A 17,535-nucleotide genomic window follows, 5' to 3' on the forward strand; every position below is an offset into this window, starting at 1 on the left:
TCCACGAACCGCTCCGGGTCCGAGATGCCTCTAGTTTAACTTGTACAAACATCCACAGTGTCCTCGGTCGCGTACTTCTTTTGTTTTGTCCGTTTCGTCATATTTAAAACGCAAAACTGCTGCAAAACAGTGCGTAACAGTGCGCCCGAGGGCGGGCAGTCGGAACGATAAACATGTCTAATACAGCTCAAAAGCTCCAGGCTTTTGTTATGCTGGGCGTGTCCGTCTGTCACGTGATTTCTTCCTGTATGACGGACCCGCAGTTGCTCAGGTAAAGTTTAAACGCTTTAATTTTAGCTCATTTATGTATGATTAATGTTTACTGAAGGTGAAATTCATAAAATTCTAACGGAAAATGTAAACTGCTTTTTTTTAGTTTAGTTGTGTGTGTTTAGTTTCAGTTCGTGTTTCGAGATCAGCTGACCACGCTCTCATTGTTGCTGATTTGCGTTTTGGTTGAAACAACTTTCAATCTAGAACGAATCTAAAATAAATTAAATATGACAAATATGAAAATACGAAATAAGGTTTACTGAGAACGCTCGTTTGATAATAACGTATTTTCCATGTTATCTTTAATGCACGGGTTAAAATCTGGTTACTAAGTCAAATAAATAATAATATATTCTATTTGTGGTGTCTGTAAAATATTTTATTTTATTGACTACTGCCCAAAAAGTTAACATGCTAAGATAAACAGTTGTGAATCCAAACTTTAAATAACCTAAATTTTTTATTTTTATTGCTAGTTTATGTTGAAATAAAAACAACAACAAAGTCTTGGATTTGAAATTAAGTTTAAGTTTTAAGTCAAATACTACTACTTGTGAGCATTGTAAATAGTAAAAATAGATTAAAAAATATAAAAATACAAATATATATTGAAAATAAATAAATAATCCCAAAATGTTGCTGTGACGTGTCTGTTGTGACGTCATCAGACCAAAATGGCGGCGCGCGCTCAGAGCCAAACCAAAACAGAGCAGGAGAGAGCGAGGAGGTTTAAGGCTTAAAAATGCGGTTTTACATCAAATATTTACTCCACAGTTCCATTTAACAAGAGAAATAATTAAATGTTAAGTTTCGAATCCGTTTATGTCGGTTGTAGTCGATATGTTTCGCTTTTAGACCCGGGGAAAAGTGTTCAGATGAAATTGAAAGTTTCTAGTTTGTGTTTTGGAGTGAATTTATTGTCAAAACGCGAGTTAAATTATTCTAAATCTTGCTCCTCATGAACAGGTAACGGTTTAAAAACTCCTACAATATTTATTTGGTGAAGATAGTCTACTGTAAATATGTCTTGATAATATATTTTAATGATTAAATGTCCTGTAGATACATGCGAAGGTTTAGTCCAGTTACTAGTTTAGCCCTGGTTTAGGCCTGGTTTATTCTTGGATTAGCCCCGGTTCTATTCTAGTTTAGTCCTGGTTTAGCCCTGGTTCAGTTCTAGTTTAGTCCTGGTTTATCCCTGGTTCAGTCCTGCTTTAGTCCTGGTTTAGTCTTGGTTTAACCCTAATTTAGCCCTGCTTTAGTCCTGCTTTAATCCTGTTTTAGTCCTGCTTTAGCCCTGGTTTAGTCCTTCTTTAGTCCTGCTTTAATCCTGTTTTAATCCTGCTTTAGTCCTGCTTTAATCCTGTTTTAGTCCTGCTTTAGCCCTGGTTTAGTCCTGCTTTAGTCCTGCTTTAGTCCTGCTTTAATCCTGCTTTAATCCTGCTTTAATCCTGCTTTACTCCTGCGTTACTCCTGCTTTAGTCCTTAATCCTTTAGTCCTGCTTTTAGTCCTGCTTTTACTTTAGTCCTGCTTTAGCCCTGCTTTAGTCCTGCTTTAGTCCTGCTTTAGTCCTGCTTTAGTCCTGCTTTAGTCCTGCTTTACTCCTGCTTTAGCCCTGCTTTAGCCCTGCTTTAGCCCTGCTTTAGCCCTGCTTTAGTCCTGCTTTAGTCCTGCTTTAATCCTGCTTTAGTCCTGCTTACAGGCCTGGTCCAGTTCTATTTTATGTATTCTTTATTAAATGTTTAACACTATGGCACAGTGCACACTACTCTATCCTATAAATACTAGTTACTGGAGGAACTGCTGTTGCCAGGTAGCTCATCATTTTTCATGTGTTTTGAGATTGACTGTTCAGAAGTATTGGACTATTGTTTATTGATAGCACAGGCAAGCTGCCAATATTCTCCCTAGGGTTCAATTAATTAATCACAAATTAATTACATTTATGCACAAAAATCTTTACGTCTCGGTCATATAAAAGTTAATGAATACAAAATGGATAAATATATTTTGAGTAGTAACATCTTCTCAATACCTTCACTAACACAGTCCTTGTTATCACACATTAGCAGAACATAGTCAATTGTGCGAATAGTCCAGGTCCCTAACCTGTATCAAAGCCTGTACCTTTACAACTTCTGTAAACACATCAGATATAGAGATTAATAAACCATTAACACATATTTGATGCCAAAAGTCTTTCCAGTAATATTAACATTTTTCTTTAAAGGTCCTATATTACACAAAAATGTCTCTTGTGAGCTTTAAACCATGTTACAATGTTGTTAACTCCTCAAAAACATACCTGGAGTTTATAGTAAAAGAAAAATTTAAATCTCACTGGACAAAAAGTTGTAGGAGTGAAGATGTTTTGCTGCTCATCCAAGCCGCTTTTTCAGTTCTGGTCAGATCACTGGTAGACACTGCCTTATATCTATCTGAAGGAAGACACACATGTTTGAGTCCTTTACTATTAGTCTGTGTATATCTCAAAAGCTCAAAATTCTCTGTTCCACCTTGTGATGTCATGTAGTGGTAGTTTTCAACGTAACAGCTCCTTTTACCTTCAGTTCAATAGAGATGGGCAATTCCAGGGCTGAAATCATCCAAATGATTCTAATGAAGGTGTGTGGAGTTTAAAAACACAGTGGATTCCCCCATGGCATCACAAGGTGGAACAGAGTGTTTTCAGTTTAAGAGAAGAACAAAAACAAAACACAACTCCAGGTATGTTTATTATAACATAATGCACAGTTGAAACCAGTTGTTTACATGCACTATATAAAATGGCATACACTTTTTGTTCTCAATGTCTGACATGAAATCAGACTAAACTTTTCTGTTTTAGATAAATTAAAATTACCAAAATTATTTCTATTTGCTAAATGCCAGAATAATGAGAGAAGTATTTTTTGAGACATTTTAATTACTTTCTTCAAAGTCAGACGTTTACATACATTTTATAAGTATTTGGTATTGGTATATGGTTGGTATAAGTATTTGGTTTATTTCTAAAGAAATAAAGACATAATTTTGGTAATCCTAATTTACCTAAAATAGGAAAAATTTAGTCTGATTTCATGTCAAACAGTGAGAAAAAAAGTGTATGTGTCATTTTGTATAGTGTATGTAAATTTATGGTTTTAACTGTAGATCAGATAATAGTGGAATATGGGCCTCTGGTAGAGCTGAGTTTATCTGGAAGTAGATTCCATGACCCAGATTAATAATGTGCTGCAAATTATTTACAACATTAAGATCCCACTTAATTTTAAAACTTTCTGGGATCCGTCATGTTTTTGCCTGTTCTGTGTCTTATTAGCTGGGCCCTTCTCCAGATCGGAGCCTGGTCTTGGTCAGGAGATTCTAAGATTAGACTAATGTGCATAATGTTTTTATCTTTCAGGGATGATCTCAGCCTTTCTCTTATGAGTGACCTGCTACAATCGTCCAACCCACACGATGGAGAGCGGAGTCTCATTACACCTGCCACTTCTTCTGCTTTCTCCTCCGCTCCTGCCTCCAAACCTCCATCCCATAATGCGTTCGTCTTCACCCTGTCATTCTTCTCTGCTCTCGGGGGGTTTCTCTTTGGTTATGACACTGGTGTTGTAAGCGGGGCCATGCTTTTGCTCAAACAGGAGTTGAACCTCAGCGCCTTGTGGCAGGAGTTGTTGGTGTCGAGTACGGTGGGCGCGGCGGCCATTTCGGCTCTCCTTGGGGGGGCTATGAATGGGAGGATGGGCCGGAAGCGATGCATTCTTTTGGCCAGTTTCATCTTCAGCATTGGAGGGTTTGTGCTGAGTCTCGCACATGACAAAGAGGTGCTGCTTCTGGGAAGGATCACTGTTGGGCTGGGCATTGGTAAGTCTTGGTTCAGCCTTGGTTCAGTCCTGGTTCACTCCTGGTGCAGGCCTGGCACAGGCCTGGTTTAATCCTAGTTTAGGGTCTATGTTAAAAAGAGGGTATGTAAGTTTTGATTGATTATAATTGTAATGCTGATTTCTTCTTAATTACAAAAACATTGGACATGATGGACAAGTTGTTTATGTTATATTTTGGTGTTTTGGTTTAAGGTGATTATCCAATCAAAAAGCAGAATGAGTTTCACACGACTTTCTTATTTGGGTTGCCAGTTTCATTCTTGAAATACAGTTGATTTGAACCTAAAGAACTCTCTCTGTCACTACCTAAACCCCAGAACCTGCAGCTGATCATGAATCAGTGCTAGTGCAGCCTCTGCAGCTCAGTGAGTGAATTCTGGAGGTTCTGAGCACATGAGGCCTGTCCATAAACTGAGAATGAGACACACTTGTATGTGTTCTCTATCATAAGCACCTTGTTCTCTTGTGATGATGTTTATGGTGACGTCAGCTCCCATTGGGCCCCGCAGTTTTCTAATGTGGAAGTCAGTGGACTTGTTTCTTTTATTAAGTCGTTTTAGATTAAAATGTGCAAATTATAACATAATGATCCATGCGGGACATAGATCATAACTATAGAGCAGACACAAGCACATTAGGGCTGGTTTAACACTCTCTGGTTCTGTGCAGGTGTGGCCTCTATGACAGTCCCTGTGTACATCGCTGAAGTGTCTCCTCCACTCCTCCGGGGGCAGCTTGTTACCATCAACACACTCTTCATCACCGGGGGGCAGTTTGTCGCCTCTGTCATTGATGGCGCATTTAGCTACGTCCACGATGGGTGGAGGTAAGCCAGATGCTCGTCCTCCTGTGTACCTGCAGTATTTAACTGAGATTAGTCCCTGCTTTAGTTAGTGATTACCGGTAAGTCCTTTAGCCCTAGTTTGGTTTAGTCCTGCTTTAGTCCGTGATATCGTCCTGGCTTAGTCCTGCTTTAATCCTGGTTTAGTCTCTGGTTCCTTTATAGTTAAGTCCTCTGTTTAGTCCGGTTTTGTCCTGCTTTAATCCTTCAGTCCTGGTTCAGTCCTGGTCCTGACCCAGTCTTTCTCCTCAGATACATGTTGGGTTTGTCTGTGGTCCCGGCTCTGCTTCAGTTTGGGGGTTTCCTGTTTTTACCCGAGAGTCCAAGATGGCTTATGCAAAAGGGGCGGAGTCCAGAGGCATTCCAAGTTCTCACAAGGATCAGAGGAGGAGACAACGTAGAGGAAGAGTTTGAGTCTATCCGGACCAGCATAGAGGAGGAGCAGAGAGGGACAGGAGAAGGTGCATCATCTACTCCACTGACTCTCTCTTCTGCATCCTCTGCTCCATTGACCCTCTTCTCTGCATCCTTGCTCCACTGACCCTCTCCTCTCGATCCCCTGCTCCTCTGCTCCTCTCCTCTGCTTCCTCTGCTCCTCTGACCCTCTGATCCTCTCCCCTTCTGTAGGGGGAGCAGTGTTCTTGAGAATCCTGCGTCACGCTCCGACTCGACGAGCTCTGATCGTGGGCTGTGGACTCCAGATGTTTCAGCAGCTGTGCGGCATCAACACCGTCATGTGAGTCCTGATTTAGGCCTTGGTTTAGGCCTTGGTTTAGACCTGGTTTAGGCTTGGTTTACACCTTGGTTTAGACCTGGTTTAGACCAGGTCTGGACCTGGTTTCTAGACTTGGTTTCTAGACCTGGTTTAGTCCTGGTTTATTTTTTTATTTGTTCCTTCAGTAGACCTTAGTCTTGAATCATACTTGGTTTAGTTTTTTGGTCCTGTTTCCTGCACTTGGACTTGGTTTGGTCCAGGTATAGTCCAGGTTTAGTTATAGATTAGGGTCAAGTTTTGTCTCAGTTTTGATGTAGTGGTAAGTCTTGGTTTAGTTCTGGTTCAGACATGTTTTTTATCTTGGTTTATTATTTTTTGTCCTGGTTAAAACCTGGTTTAGCTCTTCAATCCTGTTTTTTTCCTGGTTCAGTCTTGGTTCAATCCAGTTTCAGTCCTGGTTTGGTCCTGGTTTGGTCTTTGGTCTTAACATTTATCACCCCTCCCCATGTGTTACTGCAGGTACTACAGCGCCACCATCCTACAGATGTCGGGAGTGCGAGATGTCCAAACAGCGATCTGGCTCTCTGCGATGACATCAGCCACTAACTTCCTGTTTACGCTGGTGGGTGTGTGGCTTGTGGAGCGCGTTGGGAGGCGGAGACTCACCATTGCCAGTCTCATCGGTAAGAAAATAAAATGTATCTAGTATAATACAGATTTTTCTTATTCTACTAATAACAAAACTCCAGAGTTACCCCAACCTAGCCCTTTCTCCTTGGAGATGTTATTGACTGGAATGTTCCACTATATGGCATTAAATAGGGAAGGTTTATCATTATTGGCAATATCATTGGTATCAGAGGATTTCCCTAGATATCATAATGGTCTGATATTTTAAGTTTAGCCAATATTTGGACTGCTCTGCCCCAGTCTGTCTGTGCCATTCCCAGATTTCATGCATAAATTTGACTTTTTGAAGTAAATGAGAGAAAATGTCTATGTATATCCCAGATACAGTTGGGCAAAAAAGTATTTCAGCCACCAATTGTGCAAGTTCCCCCACTTAAAATGAGGAGAGAGGCCTGTAATTTTCATCATAGGTACACTTCAACTATGAGAGACAAAATGAGAAAAAAATCCAGAAAATCACATTGTCTGATTTTTAAAGAATTTATTTACAAATTTTGGTGGAAAATAAGTATTTGGTCAATGACAAAAGTTCATCTCAATACTTTGTTATATACCCTTTGTTAGCAATGACAGAGGTCAAACGTTTCCTGTAAATCTCCACAGGTTTTTCACTGTTGCTGGTAGTTTGGTCCATTCCTCCTGCAGATCTCGTCTAGAGCAGTGATGTTTTGGGGCTGTCGCTGCGCAACACGGACTTTCAACTCCTTCCAAAGATTTTGTATAGGGTTTAGATCTGGAGACTGGCTAGGCCACTCCAGGACCTTGAAATTTTTCTTACAAAGCCACATTGCCTGGGTGGTGTGCTTGGAATCATTGTCATGCTGAAAGACCCCCAGCCACGCTTCATCTTCAATGCCCTTGCTGAATAAAGGAGGTTTTCACTCAAAATCTCATGATACATGGCCCCATTCATTCTTTCCTTTACATGGATCAGTTGTCCTGGTCCCTTTGCAGAAAAACAGCCCCAAAGCATGATGTTTCCACCTCCATGCTTCACAGTAGGTATGGTGTTCTTTCGATGCAACTCAGCATTCTTTCTCCTCCAAACATGACAAGTTGAGCTTTTTTCCAAAAAGTTCTATTTTGGTTTCATCTGACCATATGACATTCTCCCAATCCTCTTCTGGATCATCCAAATGCCCTCTAGCAATCTTCAGACGGGCCTGGACATGTACTGGCTTAAGCAGGGGGACACGTCTGGCACTGCAGGATTTGAGTCCCTGGCGGCGTAGTGTGTTACTGATGGTTGCCTTTGTTACTTTGGTCCCAGCTCTCTACAGGTCATTCACTAGGTTCCCCTGTGTGGTTCTGGGATTCTTTCTCACCATTCTTGATCATTTTAACCCCACAGAGTGAGATCTTGCATGGAGCCCCAGATCGAGGAAGATTATCAGTGGTCTTGTGTGTCTTCCATTTTCTAATAATTGCTCCCACAGTTGATTTCTTCACATTAAGCTGCTTACCTATTGCAGATTCAGTCTTTCCAGCCTGGTGCAGGTCTACATTTTTGTTTCTGGTGTCGTTTGACAGCTCTTTGGTCTTGGCCATAGTGGAGTTTGGAGTCTGACTGTTTGAGGTTGTGGACAGGTGCCTTTTATACTGATGACGAGTTCAAACAGGTGCCATTAATACAGGGAACGAGTGGAGGACAGAGGAGCCTCTTAAAGAAGAAGTTACAGGTCTGTGAGAGCCAGAAATCTTGCTTGTATGTAGGTGTCCAAATACTTATTTTACCGAGGAATTTACCAATTAATTAATTCAAAATCCTACAATGTGATTTCCTGGATTATTTCCCTCCATTCTGTCTCTAATAGTTGAAGTGAACCTATGATGAAAATTACAGGCCTCATCTTTTTAAGTCAGAGAAATTGCACAATTGGTGACTTGACTAAATACTTTTTTTGCCCCACTGTAAATGCATTGTGTTATTATTTTTAGGAAGCAATAAGTTAATTTGTAAACTTCAGAATAATCATAATTGTGGTCCTTGCTGTGGTGCTGTGCTATAAAAGTTCATATTGGCTGATCCTTATTTCCTCTCTGTCAAAGGCACTTGTGTGAGTCTGCTGGTTCTGGCCTCAGGGTTCCTCCTCTCGGCTCAGAGCTCTCCTCCTGTCACTCTGCACATCAACGATACCTCCACCGTCTGCAGCAAGTACAGGTGAGAAAAGACCGGGTTTAGACCTGCGTTAGACCGGGTTTAGACCTGAGAGACCAGCTTTAGACCTGAGTTACACCGGCATTAGACCTGCGTTTAGAGCTATGTTAGACCTGAGTTAGACCGGGTTTAGCCCTAGGTTAGGCCTGAGTAAGACCTGAGTTATACTGGGTTTAGACCTGAGTTAGACCTGGTTTAGAGCTGTGTTAGACCGGGCTTACACCTGCATTTAGACCTGCGTTAGACCGGGTTTAGACCTGCGTTAGACCGGGCTTAGACCTGGTTTGAGACAAGGTTTAGACCTGGTTTGAGACGAGGTTTAGACCTGGTATAAACCTAGTATAGTCACAGCACAAAGTGGCTCTTGCTTAATAATGTAAGAATGGGAAAGGTACAAACCAGAGTCTCACCGACTGATTATATTAAAAGTCTTTTAAGAAAGGCAGGACCTTATCTGAACCCTCCTTACGGTTAGCAGTATGAGCTTGTACAAGGCTCTGCCCACAAGCCTACGTCACCAATGCTCCCACATGACAATTCTCCATAAATATACAAAAACATGATACAAAACTGCACACAGCAACTTAACAGGCCCGATGTGATGTGCAGTAGTTTCATTATCGGTGTTCACACTGATTGTGTTGTGATAGCGCTCTGAAGAAGGAGTGATTTAGAGCTGGGAGCAAAAAGGGGAGACTCGGAGCATAAAAAAAAGAAACATAAAGTATGCTAATATGTTGTTTTAGGCGAATATAGCATTTTCAAAACAATAAAAGGTAACATGGTGATCTAAAAGTAGAGTGAAATACCCCCTTTTTAAGAATTCCATTTTATGTTCCAGTACATTTAAATATTGACTGATCCTAATTGATCTGATTTCAGTGTGTTTAATCTGAACCTTTATAATGGATTGGCAGTACTAATCTAAATATGTCCTTCTGTAGTTTGTGTGAAGGCTGTATGTTGGACCCAGGCTGTGGATTCTGTTACAAAGAAAACCAGACCTCAGTGATGGACTCAACCTGTGTCTCTGTGAATCAGGATTCCACTGACCATGCAGCGCAGGGACGGTGAGAAAGGGAGGGCATCTGCCACAATCTGACACATGGGCAGGGTGACCAGATGGAAACCAACCACATGTGGGACAGCACCACAACCTCAGCTCCTTATGCACAACACCTCAACCTCAGTTGTTATTTCATTGCTTCTTCTTCGTCTTCTGATGTATTTAAGTAAATATTTTAAGTGCCCTAATCATTTGGCCAATAGAGTAAGTTGATAAGACCTCATCTGGTCCTGAGCTCAAATCCAGAAATCAAACCAAGATATTTTTTAAATATAACGCTGGACTGGACAGGCTGCTGTTTGAGTCTATGCATTATCAGTATTTAACCTTGTCACAATAAGGCCTGTTCTGCAGTGGGTAAATGCAGAGATCTGACACACAGGGAGGGCATCTGACACGGGGGGCATCTGACTCTTTGTATTTCTTTGTCACGTGTATGAACACGACCCTGATGTGGGATTATAACACATAGGGACCGTGGGCATCTGACACACAAGTAGGGCATCTGACACACAGGGAGGGCATCAGAATGTTGTCTCTCAGATGTCTGTAAAACTCATTGTTAAACGGTATTTTCTCTGTATCGCTTTGTCAGTTGTGTGAAGAGGACCCTGGACCCTGGTTTGGGCTTCTAACACACAGGGAGGGAGGGCATCTGACTCTTTGTATTTCTTTGGCAGTTGTGTGAACAGGACCCTGGACCCTGGTCTGGTCTGGGCTTATAACTTCTGTCCCTCGTCCTTCTCCGGGATCATCATAGTGGGACTCGTGTCGTACCTCGCGGCCTTTGCTCCAGGTCTTGTTTTGTATATAAAACGAGAGTTAAGAATGTAACTATCACTCTATGACTCCCGGGTGACTGCCAGCCTAAATTATTAAATAGTTATAATGGTTATAATAATGATGTGATGGTATTCTTCAGGTATGGGTCCGATGCCATGGACCATAAACTCAGAGATTTTCCCTCTGTGGGCGAGGAGCACGGGGAACGCCTGCTCTGCTGGAGTCAACTGGACCTTCAACGTGCTGGTGTCCCTCAGCTTCCTGCATGTGGCCCAGTACCTCACATACTATGGTAAGAACCAGAACTGAACCAGAACCAAACCAGTACCTCACATACTACAGTAAGAACGAGAACCTACTACGATCCAGATGTGCAGAAGGGTCCAGCTGAGTAGTCCTGACCAGGGTCCTGGCTCAGATCAGTAGATTAGTGTATGTATGTCATAGACTGTATAAAGAAGCGGACTAAGGTGTGACGTCACTCATAGCTTTCCACTATGAGCCTGACAGCAGCAGTTAAAGAGAGCAACTGGAAATGCGGAAGCGGAAATGTGCCTATGCTCATTTGCTGTTTGGAACGCAGCTGCTAGCGGGTTAGATATGTCCATCTCTATATACAGTCTATGGGTCACTCTCTTATTCATCTTGTGCACAGGGCTGGTGGTCATGGTTTGTTCCTGTTTTACGCTTTTATTTTGACACTCTCTCTCTGTAGGAGCGTTCTTCCTGTATGCGGGGCTGGTAGTCCTGGCTCTGGTCTTCGTCCTGGTTTGTCTTCCTGAGACTCGTGGTCTTCAGCTGGAGGACATCGAGCAGTTGTTTTCGTCTCCTCTCGTCTTGTGTCCCTGCTCCTCCTCCTCTCTAGGCTCTGAGGTCCAGTACACGCGGATAAATGGAGTGGACCGGGACCAGTGCGGGTCTATTCCAGACTCTGGCCCAGACTCTGGCCCAGACTCTGGCCCAGACTCTGGCCCAGACTCTGGCCCAGACTCTGGCCCAGACTCTGGCCCAGACTCTGGCCCAGACTCTGGCCCAGACTCTGGTCCAGATCTGGTCTAGGACTCTCCAGAGAGCTTTGGGATCTGTAATAGTTCAATCAGTTTGCTTCTGTTGGTTTTGGGAGCAGTTTGCGTTGGGTCTGGTTTGTCTTCATGTAGCTCCACTGCCCTGCACAGCATCAGCCCTGTAGAGACAAAACACATCCAGTGAGTGTCAGCATCCTCAGCCATAGTGCAGTGGGCATCACTCTAGTGGAATGAGTGTTATTGTATTCTACAGAGATGATGGGTTCACAACATAGAGCAGGGGTTTCCAGCCTTGGGTTCCGAAAGATCCACAGTGGGTCCTCGAGGGTCACTGCTATTTGAAAACATCTTTATTCACCTGAAAAATAGAGTTATCCTTAAACCTACCATCTGTAAGTTTTATTTGTTTTTTTTTTCACCAGTAGATTTCATCTGGCCCCTCCCCTCACCCGTGTGCTCCCCTATCCTCACCTGGCTGCTCCCCCCTCACCTTGCCCCTACGCCTTACCCGACCCCTCACCTAGCCCCTCCCCCTCACCAGTGCTCTCTGCTCTTCTTCTGTCAGACCAAATCTGACACATTATCAAGACAGCAGTAACATGGCTCACGTCTTGTGGTAATATGTAAGAATACAGAAGGGCCGGGTAAATATAATTACGAATGGTAGCTTTAAAGTCAGGAGTTTAAAGTCAGAAGAATGTTGAAAAGTCTGGGAGTCTCCTCTGTAAAATGTAATGAGAAGTTGACTAGGAGCCTGTCTCAGATCTGGACTCGGTCATTGTGTTAATACTTAAAAAATGAATAATTCTGTTTCATATTACTGCTGTGGGTTTTTTGGGGTTCCACGGTACATTCCGGTCACTTCTGGTGGTGGTTTGTACATTCCGGTCACTTCTGGTGGTGGTTTGGTGATGACTGAGTTTATGGTGAAAAATGCACTTTATGAGCCAAAATGTATGTTTTTTAAAGTGAAATCCTTATTGTTTTAGTATACTTCTATGCAGCATTATGGAGCTGTAGGTTTGGATAGCGACATCCCCTACATGCCCATAGTTCTGTCTGAGTTTAGAATAAAGAGTTAAATAAGTCAGGGGAAATGTTGTGCCTTTTTTTTTTTTTTTTTCAAGAAAATCTTGTAAAAATGTCCTGAATATGATTCATATATCTTGCTGTGTTTCAGATGACATCACCACGTTCTATAGACCAATCATATTTAACACAGATGGAGACAGATAAAATGAATCTTGTTCTAATGCAGATTTCTGTTGTCATTTAGTGAGATCATGCGTCTAGGCCAGACATGGGCAACCTATGGTCCAGGGGCCACACACAGCCCTTTGGGTTTATTAATCCGGCCCGCCAAACGTGAACAAATTATTATTATTATTATTAAAATAGGTAAGGGTAAACCTTGTTCAAAGTTTATCTGCTGTGTTTATTTAACTGAAATTTAATAAATTAATTATTAATTTAATGAATGCATTTGGAAAACAATTTGTAATCATATATATATATATATATATATATATATATATATACACACACACATATACACATATACATACTGCGCAGAACCCTCACGGCCCCAAGCGTGGAAAAAGAGGGGATGAGACCACCCACGGAGGAGGAGATTTTTATATATACATATAAATATAGCCTGGCCTGGCCCCTCTGTCAAATTTTAGAACCCATTGTGGCCCATGTGTAAAAAAGTTTGCCCACCCCGGTCTAGGCCTTTTTATAGATTTTTTTCAACATTTATGAATTTACTGTTTGGATATTTTATGGCAAAATGCAATGTAATAACTTCAGAAAACTGCCTCTTGCGCCCCCTTTTTTTTATTTCTATACAAAATCTTATGAAATGTTTTAGGTAAAAATGAAGAATAATATTTGACCTTTTCTTTGACGGTCCCATAATGCACTATTTATTGATCTGTGTAATGTTGTTTCCTCATCACAAACAGACCTGGAGTTGCGTTTTGTTTCATTCACAAATGTTTAACACACAAACCCTGCATATTTAGGCAGTTCTTCTCTCAAACATAAAACACCTTGTTATGTCATGTGGTAATACTGGAAGTGCTCCACTGTGTTTTTAAACACCATACACCTTCACTTCAGTAATTTCTTTGCTTCATGACATCACAATGTGGAATAGAGCATTTTGTGCTTTGGAGATGTAGACAGACTAATGATAAAGGATTACTCAAACGTGTGGATGAAACAAAACAAGGTTCCACATATGTTTTTGATGAAGTAATAACATTATAACATGGAAAAAATGTCACAAGAGTCAATTTTGTGTAATATAGGAGCTTTATATCCAAATGATTTTATATTCTGGGATTTACCCAAGTCTCTGGAACGGTGCTGGTGCTATCTCTCCTCTTAAAATTAAATCAGCTAGTCATTTTTACAAAAAGAAGAAATCTGTTTTTTCATGGGGCATTTGTTCAGTTGTCAGGAGATGCTTTGGGGTTTTATATGACAATTTTGTGAAATATGAAATGACGTGTTTCTGTAAACTCCTAAATTAAACCAAAGTTGATTTTAAAGTCTGTGTTTGGTTCGAATTTAACCGTCATCTTAATATCACTTCCTCAACAAAATACTAGGCACTTTTTGATGTGTTATTTAAAGGGACACTATGTCCACTTTTGGGTGGAAGTTCGGTTGCCTGCTTGTCTCCATAGAGAAGTAATTGTTTTGCCTAGAATGCTCCACTTTCTGGGATTAGTTGTGAGGTGAAACTGACAGATCTTTAGACAAAAACGAAGCAGAAAAAGCTGTTGTGCTGCCCATAGTTCTGCCTCAGTGTCTCACTGTGGAGGAGCATTTTTCAAATAAAATGATGTCATAACCTCCATATGATCAAACACACTATAGTGATGCTAAATTAATTATCCGTATATAGTGCAGTGGTTCTCAAACTGTGGTGCGTGTCGCTTGGGACAGTTTGTGGAGCCCTGTTTTATTTAGACATCTGTTCATGTTTCTATCCTCCTTTGGGTTAATCATTATTTAAAACTGCTTAATCTAATGGTTCAGTTTCATTTTAGACCTAGTTTAGTCTTTCTTTAGACCTGATACAGTCCAGGCTTAGATCTGGTGGTACTCGGAAAGCCAAATATTATCTGACGCATTATAAATAGCAGATATATTTAAGCCATTCTGTGGAACATTCTAGACCAGTGTATGTCAAAGACATTTAAATATTTGTTTGATTTAGTAAATGGTCACATTTATATAGCGCTTTACGGGTCTTGTCCAAGGACACAACAACAGTATTCATCTGTGGGAGGTGGAATCACAACCTGTGAGTCAGTAGACAAAACAACTGAGCTACTGGATTAATTGTTATTTAGAACTTCCATATCCATGGTTCAGTATCATTTTAGACCTGGTTTGGTCCTAATTTAGACCAGACATAATCAGGGTTTAAATCCAGTGGTACTCGGAAAAAAACAAGTATTATCTAAGGTATCACTGACATAGTGTAATCTTTATCTAACTAGGAACACCCAGGCAACCCAAGCTGCACTGTACAGAAAGTCACGAAATGGAAGAAAAAATGAACTGGAGTATCAAGAGCTGTGCCTTAAACATCCAACAGAGGGAGCCATTATTCTCACCCTAAACACCTGTGAAACACCTGAACTTACGTCTGTGCACCTGACGCAAAGTTTTCTATGAAATTCCAGAAAGCAATAATATTGAAAGAAATACACTGAAAGTCACAGGTTATACGTGTAAAAATATTCTTTAAAGGTCATATGTTTTATTGGGCACGTGATGTCTGTCAAAATAATACAATAAATCAAATTGTTTTAATTTGTGAAAGATTTGTAGAAGGATCAGTTCATAAAGCAGATCTTCTTTGACTCGTGCAGTTATGGTAGCCTAGTTTAAGCCTGACTAGTATAAACTTACATCTCGTTCCCTTCAGATGAACCTGTTCCTCGTGCTCTTATTCACGCCATGACGTCACCCCGTCGCGGACAGGGGCGCGGCGTGATTACGCATTGCGGCTGACCCCCTCGTGCCGTGCGTCCTGCGTGCGTCTCCAAACCTCTCCAACCCCGCACCAGCACCAGGACACCGGCTCCAGAGAACAGCGGCGCGCCGAGGCTCCCTATCCGCCCAGCAGAGCATCGTCTCCGGCCTCAGCTGTGCCCTCGCCCCGCTGGAGCCTCCGGAGCGCGACCAAACCGCGAACATGACGGAATGACGCCTTCACGCCGCATTTCGCAGGAATAACGGGACTTTATTTGTAGATTTATTTTGTTTTTATTTTTCTATCACTACGTGCACGCGGAGACATGAGCGCGGACGAGAGCTCGGTGCGCGTGGCCGTCAGGTGAGACGCACGCGCACACGTTGGACATCAGACATCACCATGACGTCAGACAGGCACCCAAAGGCCCACACCTGCTCCAGGCTCCAGCTTTGAGCCTGGTTTAGACCTGGTTTAGTCCAAGTAAAGTCCCAGTTAAGGTTTAGTCGAGTGAACCTGGACAACTGGGTTAATAGTCCTGGTTTGATTCCTGGTTAAGTCATTCTAACTGTTTAACAACTGCTTAACTGAATTAACCCAATGCTTATTTATTTTTGGTTTAGTCCTGGTTTGGTCCTGGTTCACTCCTGGTTTAGTCATGGTTTTGTCCTGGTTCAGTCCTAGGTCCTGGTTTGGTCTACATTTGGGCGTGACCCTAAATTAACCTGTAAAACATAAACAGACCTACGTAACAGGACTTGTTGTGTGCTCATATAATCTGTTAGATTCTCAAAACTATGAATCTACCTCTGTTATTTCTGTAGAACCAGGTTTAGACATGTTGAGCCATTCTATGGAGTTTGCACGTTCTCCCTGTGACCTCTGGTTTCCCCCATCAACCTAAAACATGCACAATAATCCTCCAGAGACACTGAAGGATGGGTCAAATGCAGAGGACTTGTGTTCACTTTAAAGCCAGACAACACTGAGTTGTGAAGTTTATTTTGACAGAAGCTCCACATAGTCCTGGCTTCGAAACAATCCTTGTTCAGTCCTGTCTTAGTCCTGGTTCAGTCATGTATTAGTCCTGCTTTAGTCCTGGTTCAGTTCCACATCAGTCCTGGTTTCAATTCTGATTTAGTCCTGGTTTAGCCCTGATCCATTCCTGGCTGCTTTAGTCCTGCTTTAGTCCTGCTTTAGTCCTGCTTTAGTCCTGCTTTAGTCCTGCTTTAATCCTGCTTTAATCCTGGTCTAGTCCGGGTCTAGTTCCTGATTTTTTTAATGCCAGACTTGGAAACTGAAAACTGCAATGTCTGTCCCTGTGTGCTTTTCCCCAGCTGACTGTGTACTTGTACTTTTCTGCAGTACTGCTGAGTAATTGTACTGCGTTGTTTGCAATATTTGTACTTAAGGTTTGTGCTGAGTGGAGAGCTCATATTTTGCTTGATACGAGGATTATAGAGGAGGGTTTGGAGAGAGAGAGGGGGAGGAAGAGAGGAAGAAAAGAGTGATGAAGAGAGGGAAGTAGGAGAGGAGATGGGAAAGTGAATGAGTGATAGAGTGAAAGAGAGAGATTGTCATAACGAGATGGAGGAGAGTAAACAAATTAACATCATAGCTCTCTTTCTGTGGTGTAGCTTGTCAAAAAGCCTGGTTGAGTTCTGCTTTAGTCTTGGATTAGACCCAATTCAATCCTAATTTAGTTGTGGTTAGTTTAGTGTAAGTGTAGTCCTCATCAAGTCTTGGTTTAGTCTGGGTTCAGTTCCTAGTTTAATTCCTTGTTTAGTCCCTGCCTTTGTTCTGGTTTCATCCCATGGCCTCGTCCCTGTTTCAGTTTCGGTTTAGTCCCGATTTAGTCCCGGTTTAATGCCAGTCTAGTCATGGTTTAGTCCTGGTTCAGTCCTGGTTCAGTCCTGGTTCAGTCCTGGTTCAGTCCTGGTCTAGTCACATTTGTTTGTTTTGCTCCTGTCATTTAAAAAAAAAAAATTCCCCAAATCTATTTTTGAATTTTAATGATACCTTTCTGTTCGTAAACCACTGTAAAAATGCAGACTTTCTGGACTGGTTCAGTTCTGGTTTAGACCCAGTTAAGACCAGGTTTT

At 41.7% G+C, this 17,535-nt stretch overlaps 2 protein-coding genes across 3 annotated transcripts in view; both read left to right on the forward strand.

Annotated features, from left to right (window-relative positions):
* Window positions 1-238: 238 nt before the first annotated feature.
* LOC117372534 (proton myo-inositol cotransporter-like) lies at window positions 239-11,968 on the forward strand. 2 transcript variants are annotated; one of them, XM_033968351.2, is made up of 11 exons: window positions 239-271; window positions 3,681-4,138; window positions 4,828-4,984; window positions 5,252-5,460; window positions 5,627-5,735; window positions 6,234-6,397; window positions 8,454-8,565; window positions 9,507-9,632; window positions 10,309-10,424; window positions 10,551-10,703; window positions 11,127-11,968. In XM_033968351.2, the coding sequence occupies exons 1-11, from the start codon at window positions 249-251 to the stop codon at window positions 11,468-11,470; spliced, it is 1,971 nt and encodes a 656-aa protein (XP_033824242.1). In that variant the 5' UTR covers window positions 239-248; the 3' UTR covers window positions 11,471-11,968. The 2 variants fall into 2 exon arrangements, with proteins under 2 accessions (XP_033824242.1, XP_055078618.1); XM_055222643.1 differs by lacking the exon at window positions 239-271 and adding an exon at window positions 948-1,239.
* A 3,465-nt stretch (window positions 11,969-15,433) lies between these two features.
* The window catches only part of LOC117372535 (kinesin-like protein KIF21A), a 32,337-nt gene continuing 30,235 nt past the window's right edge, over window positions 15,434-17,535 (forward strand). The window contains exon 1 of the mRNA XM_055222655.1: window positions 15,434-15,796. Within this exon, the coding sequence (XP_055078630.1) occupies window positions 15,759-15,796 (38 nt within the window). The 5' untranslated portion in view covers window positions 15,434-15,758. The remainder of the gene's footprint in view (window positions 15,797-17,535) is intronic.

The sequence above is a fragment of the Periophthalmus magnuspinnatus genome, chromosome 6, assembly GCF_009829125.3.
Source record: "Periophthalmus magnuspinnatus isolate fPerMag1 chromosome 6, fPerMag1.2.pri, whole genome shotgun sequence".
Taxonomy (NCBI): domain Eukaryota; kingdom Metazoa; phylum Chordata; class Actinopteri; order Gobiiformes; family Gobiidae; genus Periophthalmus; species Periophthalmus magnuspinnatus.

What these genes read in the sequence shown, in the direction of transcription:
- LOC117372534 (XM_033968351.2), top strand. Translation starts at nt 249, where the DNA reads ATGACGGACCCGCAGTTGCTCAG. An exon ending in GCAGAGAGGGACAGGAGAAG is followed by an intron (nt 5,461 to 5,626) that starts GTGCATCATCTA and finishes CCCCTTCTGTAG; the next exon opens with GGGGAGCAGTGTTCTTGAGA. An exon ending in ACCGTCTGCAGCAAGTACAG is followed by an intron (nt 8,566 to 9,506) that starts GTGAGAAAAGAC and finishes GTCCTTCTGTAG; the next exon opens with TTTGTGTGAAGGCTGTATGT.